This window comes from Salmo salar, chromosome 23 (genome assembly GCF_965601325.2).
Source record: "Salmo salar chromosome 23, fSalSal1, whole genome shotgun sequence".
NCBI lineage: Eukaryota > Metazoa > Chordata > Actinopteri > Salmoniformes > Salmonidae > Salmo > Salmo salar.
In genome coordinates this window covers 15,131,927-15,155,018 of record NC_138313.1, presented here as the reverse complement: position 1 = coordinate 15,155,018, position 23,092 = coordinate 15,131,927, and the positions used below count along the sequence as shown (strand labels likewise).

At 41.5% G+C, this 23,092-nt stretch overlaps 1 protein-coding gene across 2 annotated transcripts in view; it reads right to left on the bottom strand.

Annotated features, from left to right (window-relative positions):
• Positions 1 to 167: 167 nt before the first annotated feature.
• Positions 168 to 23,092, bottom strand: part of LOC106584194 (beta-1,4-galactosyltransferase 6) — a 46,102-nt gene continuing 23,177 nt past the window's right edge. Inside the window, exons 2-9 of one of the 2 annotated variants that reach the window (XM_045706529.2) lie at positions 21,743 to 21,966; positions 19,467 to 19,580; positions 14,344 to 14,468; positions 13,961 to 14,077; positions 10,363 to 10,550; positions 9,502 to 9,624; positions 7,866 to 7,967; positions 168 to 5,852 (exon numbers count right to left, since the gene is read on the bottom strand). In XM_045706529.2, coding sequence (XP_045562485.1) covers positions 5,705 to 5,852; positions 7,866 to 7,967; positions 9,502 to 9,624; positions 10,363 to 10,550; positions 13,961 to 14,077; positions 14,344 to 14,468; positions 19,467 to 19,580; positions 21,743 to 21,809 — 984 coding nt within the window. In that variant the 5' untranslated portion in view covers positions 21,810 to 21,966 and the 3' untranslated portion in view covers positions 168 to 5,704. The remainder of the gene's footprint in view (positions 5,853 to 7,865; positions 7,968 to 9,501; positions 9,625 to 10,362; positions 10,551 to 13,960; positions 14,078 to 14,343; positions 14,469 to 19,466; positions 19,581 to 21,742; positions 21,967 to 23,092) is intronic. The other variant, XM_014169187.3, reaches the window with a different exon arrangement.

Here is a 23,092-nt window from a genome sequence, read left to right as displayed (position 1 = left end):
TACTGTATAATGTAACTTGTTATACGCATGTATTAGCTTGTAAGATGTCTATGCATTTCATTTGTGTAGGACTATGTATTACTTTTTCAGTGTCCGACTGACAAAAAAAGTCACTATAGAAAGCAGTGGCGAGAGATGCAGAAAAAAGACAAAGAAAAGACGTGAGGTATCAGAGGTGTTTCCCAGAACATGGCAATGAATGTGTTTTATTAATATTTTGTTGACAAAAAAACTAAACTTTACAAAGTCCAACAGTTCAACTCTAGTGTATAGTCTTTTACTGGCTGTTACACCAAAGATTGTGGAAGATTGACAAGATGGCTAACCGTTCGGCTTCACCATGTAGAAAGTTGTCTGCGTTGTCGGAGGGGGGAGGAACTCTAGCAAAATGAAATTGCTAAACTAGACGCAAGAGGCGCATTAGTAGGCGCTACATTGAATTAAGCTTGTTTTTTGGGGCCAAATCGACAACGTGTTTAAAGTTCATATTTCTATAAATGCATCTTCCGAACAATCTAAGTACAAACCCATAAAGTCGAATGAATATGCCTGACATTGAATGAGCAAATATATTATTTGTATACCAGATTTGACACTTCATTTCCATAGATTTCCATTCAAAAGTCACTACTTCCTCTGTGTCATCCTCCACTTCCTGGTGGATGGTAGTAATGCAAGAGTCTGCACTCAGGCTCCAGCTATGACTCTTTGTTCAGACAGAGCAGAGTATAGTGAGAAGACCAGAGAGCTGAGGATCCAAGAGGATTGTACATGTCATGGTCCAAGTAGCCAAAGTAGAACAGGGCTCTGATTGGACAGCAGGAAAAATTGGATACAGCCAATCATTGATACACCAACACAGACACAATAGACAGACACTTGAGTAGGATTCCTTTTGAAATCCTACACAGCCTGTTGTCATGGAAACTTTGTGCCAGAGCTCCATTCTAGTTGGAAAATACAAAAGCAAATACACTAACTTCAGTTTAAAAACAATCCAAACCTTTACTGTATCTTTCAACCAAGAATCCAAAGTGAACAGTTTGAACAAAAAAAAAAAGAATTAAAAAAATAATAACTCAAGGCACAAATATGAATACTGCAAAAATGTCATACTCTACATTACAAATGATGTAATGGTGAATATACTAATTAGAAAAATTGTATTTCTATTTTTGGATATTCGTACAACCAACAGAGGCAGTAGGAGGGGAGAGTAGGGGGGGTCCCTTGCCCCCCTCCCAATTGGGCTGGGGGTGTAAACCAAACCACTAGCGACCGGGTGTAGCCAGCACACTGCCCAGCCGCCCCCTAAACTACCCTTCCTTCCATACCTCACCCCCTACTCCTCTCAGAGGCAATAACAATATGTACAACTCCGAGTTAAGTCCCAAATGGCACCCTATTCTCTATATAGTGTACTACTTCTGACCAGAGCCAGTAGTGCACTATATAGGGAATAGGGTGCCATTTGGGACACAGAGAGAATACTGACGCTAAATAATCTTCAGTGACGGGTGCTTTCTCTAATTCATCTCTTTAATACTCTTCACACTGTTCCCTGAACAGATTGAAAGTCAGACACTATGACAGGAAGAGAGAATATAAAGAAGCGGATCCCTTCCAGCGAGTGAGATGATGGGATCCAGAAAAAGAAGCTACTGACTCAAGAGTGCATCTCTCTGCTACAGTAACTCAAGGTGCCCTCAAGTGGGGGGGACAGCTAGGCTGCCCATAACTTCTACAATGTATATAAAAACAATGACAGCGTTTATCCTCTTATGCAAAAATCTGTTACTGAGCAAAAGGCATAGCAAAAGAGAAGCCCCCAACCCAGTCCCTAACACTGAGCTATACCCAACACCCAGAGACATATACAGAGATATATAGGTAACTTCCAAAATAAAATAAACACTTGAATAAATGAGGGCTACAAAGTATAGAAAGCAGATGCTTCCATGCAGGTGTGGTTCCTGAGTTAATTAAGCAATTAACATCCCATCAATGTTAGGGTCATGTATAAAAATGCCCAGTTGCCCATTATCAGACACTTGTAAAATCTATGCCAAGGCGCATTGAAGCTGTTCTGGCGGCCCAACGCCCTATTAAGACACTATGTTGGTGTTTCCTTTATTTTAGTAGTTACCTGTATGTTGTATATATGTCATATATGTCATAGATATATGGCTCTTTTAACACTTACACCCTGATGCCTACTATCAACACTAGTCTATCTGGATGCCGAGACACCATAGAGGAGCTCATGGGAGTAGAATTAATTTAAAAAGGGAAGGAAGGAAAGACGAGTAGAGATAAGAAGTGTAGAAGAAGAGGCAGGTGGAAGAATTAGGATGGGTAGGTATCAGAATTGGAACTTTGGCACAGTTGACCACCTCCAACAGAATGTCTTATCACTACCGTGTCTTCTTTGATTCCGTCTCACCTCACCCGATTGGTCAGAAATACACCATTGAGGTCTTATGTAACCGTAGCTAATGTCTGTTAACCAAAACAGACTTTAGCCTGGCACTTTGTTAGCCACTTTAGCTTTGAAGCGAAAATGACTGTAAACATCTTCAGGCCGCTCCTCCACAGCACTACAAGAGTGACGGGACAGAGAGAGCTAGGCTACGTTCCAAATTACCCTACTCCCGATATAGTGTACTACTTTGACCAGGACGCATAGGACTCCAGTCAAAAGTAGTGCACTATATAGGACACAGGGTGCCATTTTGGACAAACCCCATGTTTGGAGCAGGACAGGAGGTTCCCAGTACTGCAATACTGTGATGGAGAAAACATGGGTAGTTTGAATAGAGCTGTTCTACTTGAGACATACATTTGATAAATCAACTCAACATCACTAGCAAAACACCCAGACAATTTAAATATGAACTGTATGGGCAAAATATATGTACAAGAGAAAAAACGCTAATAAGTACAAAGAAATCAACTGCCTACATTTTTTCCTTGCTAATCTTTGCAGTGCTCAAAACTTTAACAATTTAAAGTATTCATGGCCCAAATTTCAGTCTGTGCCATTCAAGAACAGGGTTAACTGTTAGCTTTTGCTGCTGTTCTTTCATTCTGGCCCCTAAATACCTCACAAGCCTATTAGGACCACATCACAGTTCACACACACACAAGCCCAAACCACAAGCTCATGCGCATGGCCAGTTACCTAACACATGAGACGCACATGAGCCACAGACACATCCGAAACATAATCCTGTGCCAAACACGCTATTCGCTCTGTATACACTCCTCCTCCATAATAGCAAACTGCACACACCAGAGGAAGATAGAATGACAGCTCAGCTTACCACTTAGCAGCAACAGTCCTTAGCTCTGGTCCAGGGCATTACGTGTGGCTTGCTGTTGAATGCTCAGCATCAGCAAACTACACATAACACCCTGGACCAGAGCTACTACAGTCCTTTGAACCCTGGCCTCCATCTGTGTTTCTGTACAGGAACACACTCCATAACTTCAGTTAGTCCATTTTCACACTGTGTGCCTCAAGAGAGGAAAAAACAAACACTAAAAGGCAAAACTGAAAAAGTAAACATCTTGAAATTATCAAATAAATTATGCTTAAAAAAACATCTAGCAACAAAATAAATCAAGGCATGCAAAAGATAGTTAACCTAAGAGATTTTTTCATTTTTTTTTTAAAGCCAAATGTCCATCTATTGTTACAACTTCCCAGTGAAATGGAAGAACCACTCACTCTGTTAAGTCCTTTAAGTCCTCAGGAAGAAGGTAGCTGCCAAAACAAAATTCAAATCCACTGGAATAACTACTAACAGGCTCTGAGCGTTTAAAAAGGCCAAATATGTACATACGTGTTCTGTGCTCAAGCTTTTAAGTGGCCAGTATTAACACGTGTTCTGTGCATCATGCGTGTCGGCAGTGCAGCAAAGAAACAGCAAACCGCTCCTCATGTGACAGACAGAGAAGTAGGATCGAGTGATCTAAAACATCCGTTAAAAAAGGAAAAAATAAATACTAAGAAAATAGATCATATCAGAAAATGTACACCACAATAAACACATAAGTCACCTTCGCTTAGCTCCTCTCCTATTTCATCCTCTTTAAGGAATATGTTTGAATACATGTTTCATCTTTAAAAAACGAACGATGTGTAAAAAAATTATATAACATGAAGACAAAAATGTCTGTTGGCTCGTAAGGTGATACTGAGACGTTAGAAGTTAAAGCTGTGCTGGGCGGTGCTGTGAGATAAAGTCAGAGTCCCAAATGGCACCCTATTCCCTATATAGTGCCCTACTTTTGACCAGAGCCCGAATGGCCCTGGTCAAAAGTAGTGCATTAAGCCTCTGGTCAAAAGTAGTGCACTACAGTTTATAGGGAATTTGTGATGGGGGGAAAAAACTAAATCGAGTTACATATAGCAGTATTATTTTTGGACGATATCAATACCCGATTCTACGAATCGATTTGTAAAAGGAAAAAATCTAACTTTTTTTCCCCCTCTCGTAACTGTAACTAGTGCTAGTCGGCTGTACCTACGCCAAACCTACTGGATGAAAAATACCATAGCTTGTTCTCCATCTTTTTAAATAGTGATCCAAAATGTTTTTAGCACTTATTTCCCTGACTGATCAAAACTCGTCTTCTCATACTCTCTCGTCTCTCTGCAGCAGACATAGACTGAGTGTACAAATCATTAGGAAAACCTGCTCTTTCCATAACAGAATGACCAGGTGAAAGCTATGATCCCTTATTGATTTCACTTGTTAAATCCACTTCAAAAATCGGTGTAGATGAAGGGAGGAGACATTAAAGGAGGATATTTTCGATCTTAAGACGGGTATTGTGCGGGCCATTCAGAGGGTGAATGGGCAAGACAAAAGATTTAAGTGCCTTTGAACAGGGTAGGTGCCAGGTGCACCGGTTTGAGTATGTCACTGCAACGCTGCTGGATTTTTCACTCACAACAGTTACCCATGTGTATCAAGAATGGTCCATCACCTAAAAAACATCCAGCCAACTTGACACAACTGTGGGCAGCATTGGAGTCAATATGGGGCGGCATCCCTGTGGAATGTTTTGTACACTCAGCATATAGTGAGCAATATATTTGGAATATCAAATGGCAATAAAAAATAAAATAAAATAAAAAAAATTGCAGTATCGAATAGCAATACATATCGGCACCGAAGTATCGTGACAATATCATACTGTGGGGTCCTTGGCAATTCCAGCCCTATAGGGAATAGGGTACCATTTGGGAGGCAGCCAGAGAGCTGTGGTTCTGCAGCTGAGCCTGACACTTTAAGGCGTTGCAGTAAACATCAGATGTGGAGAAAAAAAACGAATACTGTCCTTCCCTCCTCATAATGTATTATGAAGTGTTGATGTGAAGTAGCTTAGTAGCTAAAGCCAGCATGAACACACTGACATGCAGTGACACACGGACACAAAATGTCAGATACACACATCCTTGCAAGCACACACACACCATTCACAATCATCACAGAAACATACACAATCAATTGTTCGATTAAACAGACCCTATATGCCCCTTCCTCTTTTGTGTTTTTTTTAAGTTTTTTTGAGTAAGGTTTCTTGGCAGCGTTACATGGTGTGCCTCCGACCCCCACCCCTAGCCCCTCTTTGGGGTACAGTTTGATGCTTGAGGGAGTGTGAAGGGTTTAAGGGGTCAGGTGGGAGTCAGAGTTCAGTAGTCTGCTATGGGGGCCAGATCAGGGTGCAGGTCCACGGTGATGTTCTTATACAGGGAGCTCAGGGAGATCTCAGGGGTGTAGTTGAGGTTGTTCAGGCCATCCAGGTGCTGCCTCTCTTTGGAATACCTCAGCAGCTTGTACCTGCAGAGAGAGGAAAGGAAGGGGAAGGAGGATTAGCTAGCCGTTAGCATTCATACCAGCAGTCACAGCTAAAAATGCCACCCTATTACCTACATATAAATATTTATTCCCTAGGGGCCCTGATCAAAAGTAGGTCACTGTGTAGGAAATAGGGTGTCATTTCAGGTGCAGTCACAGGGAGAGGAGGATAAGATAGCAGTTGGCATTTATACCTGGAGTCACAGCGAGAGGAGATGAAAGGGGATTAGCCTAGTTAGCGGTTAGCATTGACAGTAATGAATCCAATTATACACACCACCACAGGGATCCTTAGTTAGCATTAATGCTAATGACATTAGGGAGATCCATAGTTAGCATTTGCATAATGAAACCAGGAGGATCTTTTAGTTAGCTTTAACGCTAATGAATCAGCTTACACTGTCTGGAGGAACTTGTGCTCTAGTTGCAGAAGGAAACCCCTTACCCAAAGAGAGAAACTATTCTTCCCCCTCTCCTCCTCTGTCCCTCCCTGCATCTGAACATAGCCCTCTAGTGCAGAGTTACGATGAGGACTGTAATGCGGATGAGACCTGGTTAACTTATGTTAAAAAAGGACTGACGACTGTCAACACGGCGAAAGGGACTTGGCCAACGAATGGGGAGTTAACGCAATGCAGGCACAGAAAACACACACGCACATACAGTACCACAAACCACTGACACTAGGCCTGGAAGGTAAGCAACTCTTATTATATCAATCATAGCTCTGTGGTTGCACCAAGGCTAGAGTGAGCACAGAATTGTGTTGAAATAAACAAACAAAAATAATTTTGAAAAAAAAACCATGATATTCCAGTACCTGGGATACGTCCCAAATGACATTCAATTCCCTATATAGTCCACTGCTTTAAGTACATAAAATGTGAAGTAAAACATGAGAAAGTGCAGATGGCTGGATATAGTGAAAAGTTGAAGGTACTGAAATAAAACAGAAATTAAGATACTTACTCCTGTCCACAAATGGAGATAGAGATGAGGAACAGCTGCACTCAAGAAGTAGGATTAACAGCGTTCACTACCTTGAGATTTTTAAAGCAAGGGACTGTTTTAGGTACACTATATATACACAAAAGTATGAGGACACCCCTTCAAATTTGTGGATTTGGCTATTTCAGCCACACCCGTTGCTCACAGGAGTATAAAATTGAGCACACAGCCATGTAAGCTCCATAGACAAACATTGGCAGTAGAATGGCCTTACTCAAGAGCTCAGTGACTGTCAACACGGCACCGTCATAGGATGCCACCTTTCCAACAAGTTAGTTCGTCGAATTTCTGCCCTGCTAGAACTTCCCCGGTCAACTGTAAGTGCTGTTATTGTACAGTGGAAACGTCTAGGAGCAACAACGGCTCAGCCACGAAGTGGTAGGCCCTCAAGCTCACAGAACAGGACCGCCGAGTACTGAAGCGCATAAAAATAGTCTTTCCCGACCTCACTAATGCTCATGGCTGAATGGAAGAAAGTCCCGGCAGCAATGTTACAACATCTAGCGGAAAGCCTTCCCAGAAGAGTGGAGGCTGTTATAGCAGCAAAGGGGGGGGGGGGGGGGGGTTGAGACCAACTCCATGTTAAAGCCCATGATTTTGGAATGAGATATTCAACTAGGGGTGGGCAATTTCAGTCCTCGGGAGCCTGATTGGGGTCACAGTTTTGCCCTAGCCCCAACTCCAATAATCACCTAATCATGATCTTCAGTTTAGAATGCACTTTGATTAAATCAGCTGTTTGCTAGGGATGGAGAAAGTCTGACACCAATCAGGCCCCTGAGAACTGGAGTTTCCCACCCCTGCAAGGTGTCCACATACTGTTGGTCATGTAGTGTATTTTCATGAATACCACATATAACGAGGACTTCTTGGAGCAACGCTGTATTGACAGAGCTAAGCTAATGTGATGTTTGAGGTAAAGTTAGGTAAACATTCTTTGACATGGTTACGGCACCTGCTATGAACTACTAGCATGCATGTACTGACCTGCCCAGGAACTGCACCTCTCCCCGGTGGTGGTGTGGGATGGACTTGTATTTACCCATTTCTCCCTCCGGCCTTGTGATGTTCAGACCAGCATAATGTACTCTATGAGAGAGAGGGACAAACAAAGCCGTTCATTAACCTGTTAGGGCTAGGGGGCAGCATTTGCACGTCTGGATAAAAAAAATGTACCCGATTTAATCTGGTTACTAATCCTACCCAGTAACTAGAATATGCATATACTTATTATATATGGATAGAAAACACTCTAAAGTTTCTAAAACTGTTTGAATGGTGTCTGGAGTATAACAGAACTCATTTGGCAGGCAAAACCCTGAGACATTTTCTGACAGGAAGTGGATACCTGATGTGTTGTATTGACTTTAAACCTATCCCATTGAAAAACACAGGGGCTGAGGAATATTTTGGCACTTCCTATTGCTTCCACTAGATGTCACCAGCCTTTACAAAGTGTTTTGAGTCTTCTGGAGGGAGATCTGACCGAACAAGAGCCATGGAACGATGATGTCCCATTAGACACCTGGCGCGCGAGTTCATGTTGGGTACCCTCGTTCCAATACGTTATAAAAGAGTATGCATTCGTCCACCTTGAATATTATTCATGTTCTGGTTAAAAAAGGCCCTAATGATTTATGCTATACAACGTTTGACATGTTTGAACGAACGGAAATATATTTTTTCCCCTCGTTCATGACGAGAAGTCCGGCTGGCTTACATCATGTGCTAACAAGACGGAGATTTTTGGACATAAATGATGAGCTTTTTTGAACAAAACTACATTCGTTATGGACCTGTGATACCTGGAAGTGACATCTGATGAAGAGAATCAAAGGTAATGGATTATTTACATAGTATTTTCGATTTTAGATCTCCCCAACATGACGTCTAGTCTGTATCGCAACGCGTATTTTTCTGGGCGCAGTGCTCAGATTATTGCAAAGTGTGATTTCCCAGTAAGGTTATTTTTAAATCTGGCAAGTTGATTGCGTTCAAGAGATGTAAATCTATAATTCTTTAAATGACAATATAATATTTTAGCAATGTTTTCTAATTTTAATTATTTAATTTGTGACGCTGACTTGACTGCCGGTTATTGGAGGGAAACGATTTCCTCAACATCAATGCCATAGTAAAACGCTGTTTTTGGATATAAATATGAACTTGATAGAACTAAAAATGCATGCATTGTCTAACATAATGTCCTAGGAGTGTCATCTGATGGAGATTGTAAAAGGTTAGTGCATCATTTTAGCTGGTTTTATGGTTTTGGTGACCCTGTCTTTGACTTGACAAAACATTACACACAACTCTTGTAAATGTACTGTCCTAACATACTCAAAATTTATGCTTTCGCCGTAAAACCTTTTTGAAATCGTAAAACGTGGTTAGATTAAGGAGATGTTTATCTTTCAAATGGTGTAAAATAGTTGTATTTTTGAAAAATTTGAATTTTGACATTTATTTGGATTCAAATTTGCCGCTCTTGAAATGCACCTGCTGTTGATGGAGTGCACCACGGGTGGCACGCTAACGTCCCACCTAGCCCCAAGAGGTTAAGTTACCCAATCAGATAACAGATTTGTCTCTCTCAAACACAAACAGGCGCACACAAACTGACCTGTTCCAGAGGTCATCGTCCTCTCCTCCCCAGCCCCAGAACGCATTGGGAAAGCCATTAATCTTCCGGAACTGTTCCACTGTGAGTCCACTCACGCCCCCAAAGAACTCACTATATGGTAGTCTGTGGACAACACACAGCGTTACACACAACACACAGGACACACACCTGTAACACGCGCAACACACATTCAACACGGACAGAGGACAGACACAGACAACAACATAGCCTAGCTTTGCCTGGGGAAAGACTGAGTTTTGAACAAAACGACAGAAAGGAAAAAGAAAAAAGGAGAGACCTTACCAGTCAGTATCACTGGAAAGCAAACAGGTAACAAAGAACAAGTTTGGCTGTGATGCAACACACAGACCAACAATTATGTTTTCAGACAATTTACCATGCAGTCTGCAAATTTAGAAGAGAGTCATAACCAGACTGTAAAATCTGTTCATAAATTAAGCCTTAGTCCAGGACCACAGTGTTTCCCTTGTATTCATTTAGCAGCAGCGCACCGCCACTGCTAAATTGTTGCCGCAAGACCAAAAAATAATTCGAATTTTTTGAAATATGTTTTCAGGATTGTAAAAACGCTTTAAGTGTAAACTTAAATGACTAAATATGTAGAAAAAATGATTGACCTATATATTTTTTTTAATGATAGAATTGTGGATTACTGATGGTGCGTGCCAGAGGTCCCATTTTTTTATTATTTTTTTTTTTTTTTTAAGCATAAGAACACAAACTAACCATGACAAATTATCTAAGCTACATTGAGAAATATATAGAAATGTAGGAAATTAGCTGGAAAACAGCATTTTGCTATTTTCCGCCAATTCCGGACTGATTTAAGCCGTGACTTACAGGTACATGTACTTGTCCAGTTTGGCTGCGAAGTGGCGAGGCATCTGACCACAGCCGTAGTAGTTACGGTCGTTTTCTGGGATGTGGTCAACATCGTGGAACACCAGACAGTCCCAGTTCAGATCCTTCATGGCTTCCAGGAAACCCACGTTAAACAACATTGCTCTGTTGAACGGCTGGGTACCAGACTGATGGACGGAGAAAGAAGAAGAGTTAGACTAACCCAAGAAGGGCTGGTCCAGAGTTACATTTTGTCAACAAAAATAGTGACAGATATATTTGTCAAACACCTATTTATCAGTGGCAATTGACAAGACGATAAAACAGACTAAAGAGACCCAGAAAAAAAATAACTAAACAAATTTTTTTTTGGACTTTGCTTGAGGAAAATGAGACAAGACTAAAGCATGTCTGTGACTAAAATCTGACTAGTAAGTGGACTGTACAAGAGTTTTTGGAGAGCTTTTCAGTGTCCTTTGTTTGGTCCAATCAAAAGCATGCATGACATAAGCAGAATTGTAAGGCTTTCTTATCGCAATGCGGTAGAAAATAAATACCATGCCCAGGTCATTCATGAGTCACCTCTCTGCCCAGCAACCGTTCTCCAATCTGGCGGCAACAAATCTTTGATGCAAATAAGGCACACGCCATGGCTACTCTCCCGATGGTATAAGCTCCCGGTAGAAAAAGGGTCAATGTTTGGAGTCACTTTACTTATGTCGATTCAAACAAGACCTAATGCAATGTTTCCATGGGAGAAGACAGTGTTAGCACCTACAAGATGACGGGGAAAAAAATACTACCAACCTCAAGACATCTGAAAGCACATTATTCCAACATAAACGCTCAGGAAATAAGACATTGATAATGCTAGCTAATTTGCTTGCTGCAACCTATCAGAACTTTGATTAGAATATAGCTACATTATGTCAAGGGGCAGGGCTCCACACTGCAACCATTGTCACATTTCGCGACCCTTTGACTTAGCTGTGCGAGTTACATTTTTTTACTGATCGCATCAGTGCGAGCTGAACATTCATTACATGGTCACTTCACTAAAAACATTTCTCCTGTCTGGTGTACCAAGGAAGCCATTGGTCAACCGCAGAACCTGCAGAATGCTGCAGCATGGGTACTGACCTAGACCAGACAGAGAGCAGCACACATTACACCGGTTTTACGATCTCTGCACTGGCTGCCTGTGAGTTTCAGAATTAAGTTGAAGATTATTATATTGGTTTTTAAATCAATCCATGATTGCGCACCCAAATGCATGTCAGACATGCTTTTAAGTTATGTACCCAGCAGGTCCCTCAGGTCCTCTGGCAGTGGCCTTTTAACTATCCCAAAGCCTTGGTCCAAGTGGCATGGAGACGCAGCCTTTAGTTATTATGCCCACAGCCTCTGGAAGAGCCTGCCAGAGAACCTGAGGGGGCCGAAACTGTGGACATAATTAAAATCTATATTTTCCTGAGGGTGCTTTTAGTCTTTTAGTTTTTGTAAGTTTGTTGTGTGGTAAATATTTCAGCTTTTATGTTCATTGTTCTTTATAACATTTTTTCCTGTGAATAACACATACAGAATCATGTAGTCACCAAAAAAAAAGGGTCAAATCAAAATATATTTTAGATTCTTGAAAGTTGCCACCCTTTGCCTTAACAGCTTTGCACACTCTTGGCATTCTCTCATTCAGCTTCATGAGGAATGTTTTTCCAACAGTCTTGAAGGAGTTCCCACATATGCTGAGCACTTGTTGGCTACTTTTCCTTCACTCTGCGGTCCAACTCATCCCAAACCATCTCAATTGGGTTGATGTCAGGTGATTGTGGAGGCCAGGTCATCTGATACAGCACTTCATCACTCTCTTGGTCAAAATAGCCCTTACACAGCCTGGAGGTGTGTTGGGTCATTGTCCTGTTGAAAAACAAATGATAGTGCAGCTAAGCACAAACCAGATGGGATGGCGTATCACTGCAGAATGCTGTGTTAGCCATGCTGGTTAAGTGTACCTTGAATTCTAAATAAATCACTGACAGTGTCACCAGCAAAGCACACCCACACCATCACACCTCCTCCATGCTTCACGGTGGGAAACACACATGCGGAGATCATCTGTTCACCTACTCTGCGTTTCACAATGACAGGGTGGTTGGAACCAAAAATGACCCATTTGGACTCATAAGACCAAAGGACAGATTTCCACCAGTCTAACGTCTATTGCTCGTGTTTCTTGGCCCAAGCAAGTATCTTTCTTATTGGTGTCCTTTAGTAGTGGTTTCTTTGTAGCAATTCGACCATGAAGGCCTGATTCACACAGTCTCCTTAGAACAGTTGATGTTGAGATGTGTGTGTTACTTGAACTCCGTGAAGAATTTATTTGGGCTGCAATCTGAGGTGCAGTTAACTCTAATGAACTTATCCTCTGCAGCAGAAGTAACTCATGAGAGCCAGTTTCATCATAGCGCTTGATGGTTTTTGCGACTGCACTTGAAGAAACTTTCAAAGTTCTTGAAATGTTCCGTATTGACTGACCTTCATGTCTTAAAGTAACGATGGAGCTGTTCTTGCCATAATAAGGACTTGGTCTTTTACCAAATAGGGCTAGCTTCTGTATGCCACCCCTACAAAGGAACCTTTAACAAGGCACACCTGTAATTTAAATACATTCCAGTTGACTACCTCATGCAGATGGTTGAGAGAATGCCAAGAGTGTGCAAAGCTGTCATCATGCCAAATGGTGGCTATTTGAAGAATCTCAAATCTAAAATATATTTTGATTTGTTTAACACTTTCTTTACTACATGATTCCATATGTGTTATTTCATAGTTTTGATGTCTTCACTATTATTCTGCGATGTAGAAAATTGTAAAAATAAAGAAAAACTCAGGAATGAGTAGGTGTGTCCAGACTTTTGACTGGTACTATACATATAGTGTGTGACACCGTGGGGGAAAACATTTATGCAACCAAATCATGGGCTGGTGCCACCAACTGAAAAAGGTAGTGGAACCAGTGACACGGGGAAAATCTGGAGAATTGTCAAGGGGTGTGATTTTAAAGCTGCTGCAGAGTAATGTGTTCTTCTGCCAATTTGGCTTTTGGGAAGAGAATCATGCAATAGGATGTTATGCCTAAAAAAATGTTGGTAGGACAAGGCTATGTATGTTTGTGCACATCGAAGTCAGTGATTTATGTTTACTATAAGTTAATGAGGCAATAAAAATGTGATGACTAAAATGTGACTAATAATACGGCATTTAGTTGACTTAAATGTCATTTTGACAATAACTAGAGTAAATCAGTATTCAAATAACAAAAATGTGACTAAGACTAGACAAAAAAAAAGTGCCAAAATGAACACTGGCTGGATCCCAAACTGATGGGGGAGGGGGGAAGAGAGAGAAAGAGAGAGAAAGAGAAAGAGAGAGGTCGAAGAAAGAGCAATGTTGTGAGCTAATCTGTCTAAAGCTCATCTTCATCATAGATTCTACATTTCTCACCAGTGGGTGACAGAATTGACAAAGTAGTGAGGCTGAATAGAATGAAGGGAGACTAAATGTGTGCAATAATAACAGAACTTGTTTAAAGCTGTGTTACCTGCTCGATGACGTAATATGCAAACTGCAGTCTCTGTCTCTGCAGCATGGGGGTGAGGTGCTGGAACAGGATGGGAAGGTGCTCGTAGCGGTTACGGAACGGGATGAGGATGGCCACCTACACAGGAAGCAGGAGAGAGGGAGTGGATAGTCAGACACACACACACAGCATGTATAAGCTCCTGTGCATCTAATACAGAGGGAGCAGGGCAGACAGACCAAAAGTAGAAAATCAAATGCTTTTAATAGAGGAAAGACACAGGTGTATACAAATATGGCTACAGTTCAATTTCATTTTCTAATAGAGAGGAGCATAAAAGTAGTAAAATAACTGAGCCGCACAAGCACACACATTTCCTCAGTCATACATGTTAACAGTCATACCTTCCAGCGTGGTTTACAGTCCTTGGGTTTCCAGTGTCCTCCAAAGTGAACGTCCAGATACTTAGAGAACTTCAGATCAATCTCCTCCATAGGGATCTCAGTCATATTGACATCCATAGGACCCTCTGAGAACATACACATAAACCTTCAGTAAACACACACACACACACACTGTGGGATCTTAAGTCAGTCCATCCAGGATTTCACTGCATTGCTTTAAAAATAAAATAGTTGCAGGAAAAAATGCTGGATTTTTCTGAGGCAATTCTGACATTTTGCATGGCCTGTTTTTCAATGTTTTTTGTCCAATTTGCCACAAAAATGCACTTACACAGAAAAGGTTTGTTGACATGTGGCTTGATTGAACCATTTTATGCGGTAAAAGTGTGATGATTAGTTCATTACGAGCTCTCTTATTGTATTGCAGTGATTTGACAGTTTAATGCAGTAATATAGCTTTGATTTAACTGTTTTATATAGAAACAAGTGCAGTGATGTCGAATTTGTGTAATATGGGGGAATTGTTGATTTTGCCCCAAAAACGTTGAGCGTAGAGTCGAAAAATCTTGGAGGGACTGTTTAGTCATATTCACATCCATAGGACACACTCAGAGAACAGACAATACACACACACACACCTATGTCAATACAAACACACCTGTTTCACAAACAGTCATGTTAACATCCATAGAACTCACTGATTACACACAACACAATCACACAACTTCCGTGAATACACACACACACACACACACACACACACACACACACACACACACACACACACACCTGTTTAACAAACACAAACATCAGTTATGAGGAATAGAAGGACAGCCTACAGAGAAGGCACTAAATGTCACATATGCAACTATAGATTAGGCCTATTTCATACTGTCAGTAATCATGGGTATTCTGTCAGTAATCATGGGTATTCAATCCGTAATCATGGGTATTCAATCCATGCGGGTAGAAAAAAGATGCATCACGCATTGATGTATTGTCATGATGAACAGTCAGACCCAACCCTGTCACTGTAAACCAAATTTGATTCAAATCAATTTGAACCAAAAGTGAATTACGAGGCCGAAGCACTAGAGAGAGGTGTACGTACGCACGTACAACAGTATTTCCCTTTTTTTCACATTTTAATACGGTTACAGCCGTATTTTAAAATGGGTTAAATAAACATTTATCCTCATCAATCAACACACAATACCCCATAATGACAAAGCTAAAAAATAAAAAATAAATAAAAAAGGGTTTCTTAAATATTAGCACAATAAAAAACAGAAATACCCAATTTACATAGGCATTCAGACCCTTTGCTATGAGACTCGAAAATGAGCACCGGTGCATCCTGTTTCCATTGATCATCTTTGAGATGTTTCTACAACTTGATTGGCGTCCACTTGTCGTAAACTCAATTGATTGGACATGATTTGGAAAGGCACACACCTGTCTACATAAGGTCCCACAGTTGACAGTGCATGTCAGAGCAAAAACCAAGCCATGAGGTCGAAGGAATTGTCAGTAGAGCACAGAGACAAGATTGTGGCGAGGCACAGATCTGGGGAAGGGTACCAAAAAAATGTCTGCAGCATTGAAGGTCCCTGGTTGGGGTCACCTTGTGGTCATGATAGGGGCTGCACCAAATGATTGATGTATTATAATTGATTATGCTTGTTTTATTAATACAAGGGGAAGGGCTAAGACCCTCCCCCACTACATGCATAGGGTCCTGAACCACAGATTAGCAATATATGCATGCATTGTAAGGTTTAATACTGTTCCACGGTTTTTTTCTAGTCTCTGCCTCTTATAGAAACGGTCTGAGCAGAAGTGTGAGCAATTGCGGTCAAAACAGGGTGTGTGAGAGAAAGCGCTTCAAGGCTAAAAGAGACACAGACACCTGCAGGGGAGTAAATAGATAGACAAGTCAGACACACCACTGTAAGCCACACGTGAATAGAAAATTACTGCTGAGCCCTTAGAAAACACTGGACTATTGTATAAGTGTATATGCATGGGCTTGGTCTCATGAGTAGGTGTTGGCGTAGGCAGTTACACCACTAGGGTTTGACTGCAAGTATATTAACCTCTTTGGGCTAGGGGGCAGTATTTTGACGTCTGGATGAAAAGCGTGCCCAAAGTAAACGGCCTGTTACTCAGGCCCAGAAGCTAGGATATGCATATAATTGGTAGATTTGGATAGAAAACACTCTAAAGTTTCTACAACCGTTAAAACTATGTTTGTGAGTATAACAGAACTGATATGGCAGGCGAAACCCCGAGGACAAACCATCCAAAAATAGTAATAATTCAGCCTACCACTGTTTTCAATGGCTGTCATGTTTATTATGAGGCGAAATCCTCCCAGACTGCAGTTCCTAGGGCTTCCACTAGATGTCAACAGACTTTAGAAAGAGTTTCAGGCTTGTTCTTGGAAAAATTAGCTAGAATTTGTAGTTTTTCTAAGTGGCTCCCATTTTGGCTGTAGTGTTTTCATTCGCGTGGATGAGAGCGCGTTCTTTGTTTTTTATCTCTGGTAAAGACAATAATGATTCTCCATCTTAAATTGTATCGTTTATTTAAGTATTAGGGTAGCTGTTGTTTGACTTGTTTGGAGAAGTTTATTGGTAACGTTTTGGATTCATTTTGTATGCATTTTGAAGGAGGGAAACTGGTGGATTATTGAATATAGCGCACCAGCTAAACTGAGTTTTTGGGGTTATAAAGAAGGACTTTATCGAACAAAAGGACCATTTGTGATGTAGCTGGGACCTTTTGGAGTGCCAACAGAAGAAGATCTTCAAAGGTAAGGCTTTTATTATATTGCTATTTCTGACTTTCTTGGCGCACCTGCCTGGTTGAAAAATGTTTTTCATGCTTTTGTATGCGGGGCGCTGTCCTCAGATAATCGCATGGTGTGCTTTCGCCGTAAAGCCTTTTTGAATTCTGACACAGCGGCTGGATTAACAAGAAGTTACGTTTTATTTTGATGTATGACACTTGTATTTTCATGAATGTTAAATATTTCTATTTCTGTAATTTGAATTTCGCGCTCTGCAATTTCACCGGATGTTGTCGAGGTGGGTCGCTAGAGGAACGCCTTCGCCAGAAAAGTTAAAGCAACTTTTACCGGTTTTATGTTGCAGAACTTACTCTGAAACATACGTGCTGTGTTTCCATTGTCAACTTCTGTCTGCAATTGCATTAATAAAGGTTAGATTGATTTACTTAAAGAAGATATTGTCTGACTGCTGATTTCACCAATAAGCCAATGATTGACAAGGAACCTACCCCGATATCCCCAAGAACAGTGGCTTCCATCATTCTTAAATGGAAGTTTGGAACCACCAAGACTCTTCCTAGAGCTGGCCGGCCAGCCAAACAATCAGGGGAGAAGGACCTAGGTCAGGGAGGTGACCAAGAACCCGATGGTCACTCTTGACAGAGCTCCAAAGTTCCTCTGTGGAGATGGGAGAATGTTCCAAAAGGACAGCTATCTCTGCAGCACTCCACCAATCAAGCCTTTATGGTAGAGTGGCCAGATGAAAGCCACTCCTCAGTAAAAACGTACATGACAGCCCGCTCGGAATTTGCCAAAAGGCACCTAAAGGACTCTCAGACCATGAGCAACAAGATTCTCTGGTCTGATGAAACCAAGATTGAACTCTTTTGCCTGAATGCCAAGCGTCACATCTGGAGGAAACCTGGCACCATCCCTACGGTGAAGCATGGTGGTGGAAGCCTCATGCTGTGGGGATGTTTTTCAGCAGCAGGGACTGTGAAATTAGTCAGGATCGAGGAAAATATGAACGGAGCAAAGTACAGAGAGATCCTTGAGGAAAACCTGCTCCAGAGCGCTCAGGTCCTCAGACTGGGGCGAAGGTTCACCTTCCATTAGGACAATGACCCTAAGCACACAGCCAAGATAAAGCAGAATTGGCTTCAGGACAAGTCGCAATGTCCGAGTGGCCCAGCCAGAGCCCGGACGTGAACCCGATCAAACATCTCTGGAGAGATCTGAAAATAGCTGTTCAACAACGATCCCCATCCAACTTGACAGAGCTTGAGAGGATCTGCAAAGAAGAATAGGAGAAACTCCCCCAATACAGGTGTGCCAAGCTTGTAGCGTCATACGCAAGAAGACTCAAGGCTGTAATCACTGCCAAAGGTGCTTCAACAAAGTACTGAGTAAAGGGTCTGAATACTTTTATGTAAATGTCATAGCAGTTTTGTTTTTCATCCATTTGCAAATATTCCTAAAAACCTGTTTTTGCTTTGTCATTATGGGGTATTGTGTGTAGATTGACGAGGGGAAAAAACAATTTAATCATTTTTAGAATAAGGCTGTAACATTACAAAATGTGGGGATCTGAATACTTTCCGAATACACTGTATGTGTCATGGAACTCTCCTACCGTTTATCTTCAGATTTCATTGATAGCAGAGGGGACAATGGGTAATGCAATACGTTTAACTGTAGCTAAAGTGCCTATGTAGATATAACCGGCATGATAAGCCACACACATCCTACAGGGAGAGACAGTGTGACAGAATGAGGAGCGAGAGATTGAGAAAAGTAAGAGAAAGAGGATGCACAGAGACAGCCAAGAGTAGCTTATCTCATGAGAGTTACATAATAACATGACCTGATCATAGTAAAATTCAAGATAGGCAGAAACTGCTTCTCACGATGTTAGCTAGCACAGCTCATGCGTAGAAACACGTCATCGGGTCTAATGGTCGTGTTGAGCAGAACTGAGCATGTGCAGGCCTGTCAAATCAAAAAAGGCACCCACTCGATATAAAGTTGTTTTTGACAATTTTAACATGTTCATTTTGTCACTTTCAAAAGGTTGTAGTAATGACAGTTTCAGCTACTTAAGACATTGGCTCGAATCTGTTGTCTTTAGTTTTGGAGAAAAATACTACCAAGGACACATTTTTTCACTCCTCCCAGCGACATGCCAAACCACAGTCTGGTCTGTCGAGTCTGCTTCGCAATGCATTCCTGTAAGTATCATGCGTTTGTTTTACCACTGGGTTTGAAAACCCAGTGGAAAAATCCTCTCAGTAGGCAAACTGATGGTTTGAAGACAAGTGTTCTGGTTACTTACTCATAGAAGGTAAGCGTTCTGGGCAGGGAAGGTTCTGGGCGTATGTGAAGTTCTCAGGGAGGTATGCGGTTGGCTGGGACATGTATTCACTGGAGTTACTGCCATCTGGATAATCTACAGGAACACACAAGACATTTATTTTTTGATTAATTGTATAAATTACTTTTCTATATTCCCCTTGTAGGTAGCTTAGAGCTGGATCATGCTGATTAATAGGTAGTGGAGGGGAGTAGACGGTGTCTCAACCAACATGAGACGAAGTAAAGCCAAAAACATATTGGAAGAAAAATAGGCCTAAGCCTGACCGACTCTGGCTCTCTCGCAGCTAGAGTGAGGGTCATTTGGGGATTTTTGGCTGCCCCTCATCTCATATTGGTTGAAGCACTGCCTACTCCCCTCCACTACCTATTAAATCAGCAAGATGCCCCTCTCACTTAACTACCTAAAACGGAGATGATTGAGATGTCATTTATACACTCCCCTACATAAATATTTGGACAGTGAAGCTACAACTTTTAATTTGGCTATACAAAATGTTTCATAAGGCGACAGTACATCATGCAAAATTTTCATAGATATGTTTTAAAGCTCGGAAATGAAAGCGATTTACGCATCTAGTCCCCCCTTGTCAAACAGTGACCTACAGAATTTTTGCACCCTAGGTAAATATGAACAAAAGAGTATGAAAAAATATATGAATCTTACCTTTGATTTAAAATTGTTCAAAAATAGTCATTAGGAAAAAAATATTTTATGTAAAAACATGCATTGTTCGTGTGGCTCAGTTGGTAGAGCATGGTGCTTGCAACACCAAGTTTGTGGGTTCGATTCCCACGGGGGGACCAGTATGAAAAGAAAACAAATATGAACATGTATGCACTCACTACTGTAAATCACTCTAGATAAGAGCATCAGATAAATGACAACAATTTTAAAAAAAATGTAAATAACACAATTATTGGCACCCCAGCATTTACTACTTTGTGCACCCTCCCTTTGCCAAGATAACAGCTCTGAGTCGTCTCCTATAATGTTTGATGAGGTGGGAAAACACATAGGAAGATATTTGAGACCATTCCTCCATACAGAAACTCTCCAGGTCCATCAGAGTCATTGGTCCTCACTTGTAGACTCTCCTCTTCAACTCACCGGCCATTGCAAAAGCTTGATTCTATGGTCAGTGAACCATTTGTGTGTGGATTTGGAAGTATGCTTTGGATCGTTATCCTGCTAGAAGATCTAACAACGACCCAGTTTTAGCCTCCTGGCAGAGGCTGATAGGTTTTGGCCTAAAATCTCCTGGTATTTGATGGAGTCCATGATCCTATGCATCCTAACAAGGTTCCCAGGGCCTTTGGAAGTAAAACAGCCCCACAACATCACAAATCCACCACCATAATTCACAGTGGGGGATTAGGTTATTTTCTGCATGACCATGGCTCTTTTTACACCAAACCTTGTTGCCAAAAAGCTCTATTTTAGTCTCATCAGACAATAGAACCTGGTTCCAATGCCATTTAGCAAACTCCAGGCACTTAAATTTGTGGTTTGGTGACAGAAGAAGATACAGGGGAGTATTTTTCTGTAATAAAGCCCTTTTGTGGCTGCACCCCTACCCAGTCATGTGAAATCCATAGATTAGGGCCGAATTAATTTATTTCAATTGACTGATTTCCTTATATGAACTGTAACTCAGTAAATTCTTTGAAATGGTTGCGTTTATCATTTTTGTTCAGTATACTTATGACACCTTGAAATGGGGAGGGATTAGATATAGTGCTTTCATTTCTAAAAACGGTAAAACAGATATGAAAATACCCTCAAATAAAAGGTGATATTCTGTACTGTTGCCTCAAATGAAACATTTGATCTCAAATCCAAAATGCTGGTGATTAGAGCCAAATTAAATATTTTAGCTTCACTGTGTGAATAAATTAGTAGGGTATTTAATGGACATTGACTTTCCTTTTTTTGGTAAGAGAGGAATGCTGGTTAAGATAGGAGGTGGAGGGGAGGAGAGTAGACAGCAGTTAGACCAACGTGACAAAGTGCAGCCAAAAATCACAAGAACCTCAGAAGGAAAATAGTAGCAACTGCAGTCCCTTTAGTATTTGGCAAGACGGAGCCGACAGAGATGGTCACCTCGCTTCGAGTCCTTAGGAAAATATGCAGTAGTGTTTTATGTATTATTTCTTACATTGTTAGCCCAGACAATCTTAAGTGTTATTACATACTGCCAGGAAGAACTATTGGATATAAGAGCGACGTCAACTTACCAACATTATGCCCAGGAATACAACTTTCCCGAAGCAGATCCTTTGTTCGGACCTCCACCCTGGACATTGGATCTAATCCCAGAGGGCGACCCAAAACAAAGTAGACGGAGCGGCCTCCTGGTCAGACTTCGAAGGCGTGCACACCACCCACCGCTTCCGAGTATATTACTCGCCAATGTCCAGTCTCCAGGCAACAAGGTGGACGAAATTAGGGCAAGGGTTGCCTTCCAGAGAGAAAGAGATTGTAGCATTCTCTGTTAAACGGAAACATGTCTCTCTTTCAATATGTTGTTGGAGTCGGTACAGCCACCGGGTTTCTTCATGCGTCACGCCAACAGAAATAAACATCTCTCTGGTAAGAAGAAGGGCGGGGGTGTATGCTTCATGATTAACGACTCATGGTGTAATCATAAACTGCCTTAGTTTTGCTGGACCCCAGGAAGAGTAGCTGCTGCTTTGGCAGAAGCTAATGGGGATCCATAATAAATACAAATCACATACAGGAACTCAAGTATCTGTTCACCCGACCTAGAATTCCTTACAATCAAATGCCGACCATAATATCTCCAAAGAAAATTATTGTCAGTTATAATCCCAGCTGTGCATATCCCCCAATCAATCAGATACCACGACGGCCCTCAAGGAACTTCACTGGACTTTATGTAAACTGGAAAACATATATCCTGAGGCTGCATTTATTGTAGCTTGGGATTTTAACAAAGCAAATTTGAGAACAAAGCTACCTAAATTCTATCAAGATAATGATTGCAGCACTCGTGTGGGCAGTACACTGGACCACTGCTACTCTAACTTACGCAACGCATACAAGGCCCTCCCCCGCCCTCCCGTCGGCAAATCCAACCACGACCCCATTTTGCTCCTGCCGTCCTATAGGCAGAAACTCAAACAGAACGTACCTGTGACTAGAACCATTCAACGCTGGTCTGACCAATCGGAATCCACGCTTCAAGATTGTTTTGATCACGCAGCCTGTGAAATGTTCCGGGCAGCCTCAGAGAATAAAATTGATTTATACACTGACTCGGTGAGTGAGTTTATAAGGAAGTGCATTGGAGATGTTGTACCCACTGTGACTATTAAAACCTACCCTAACTAGAAACCGTGAATAGATGGCAACATTAGCGCAAAACTGGAAGCGCAAACCACAGCATTTAACCGTGGAAAGATGACTGGGAATCTGGCCAAATATCAACAGTGTAGTTATTCCCTCCGCAAGGCAATCAAACAAGCGAAATGTCGGTATAGGGACAAAGTGGAGTCGCAATTCAACGGCTCAAACACAAGACGTATGTGGCAGGGTCTACAAGCAACAAAAAGAAAACCAGCCAC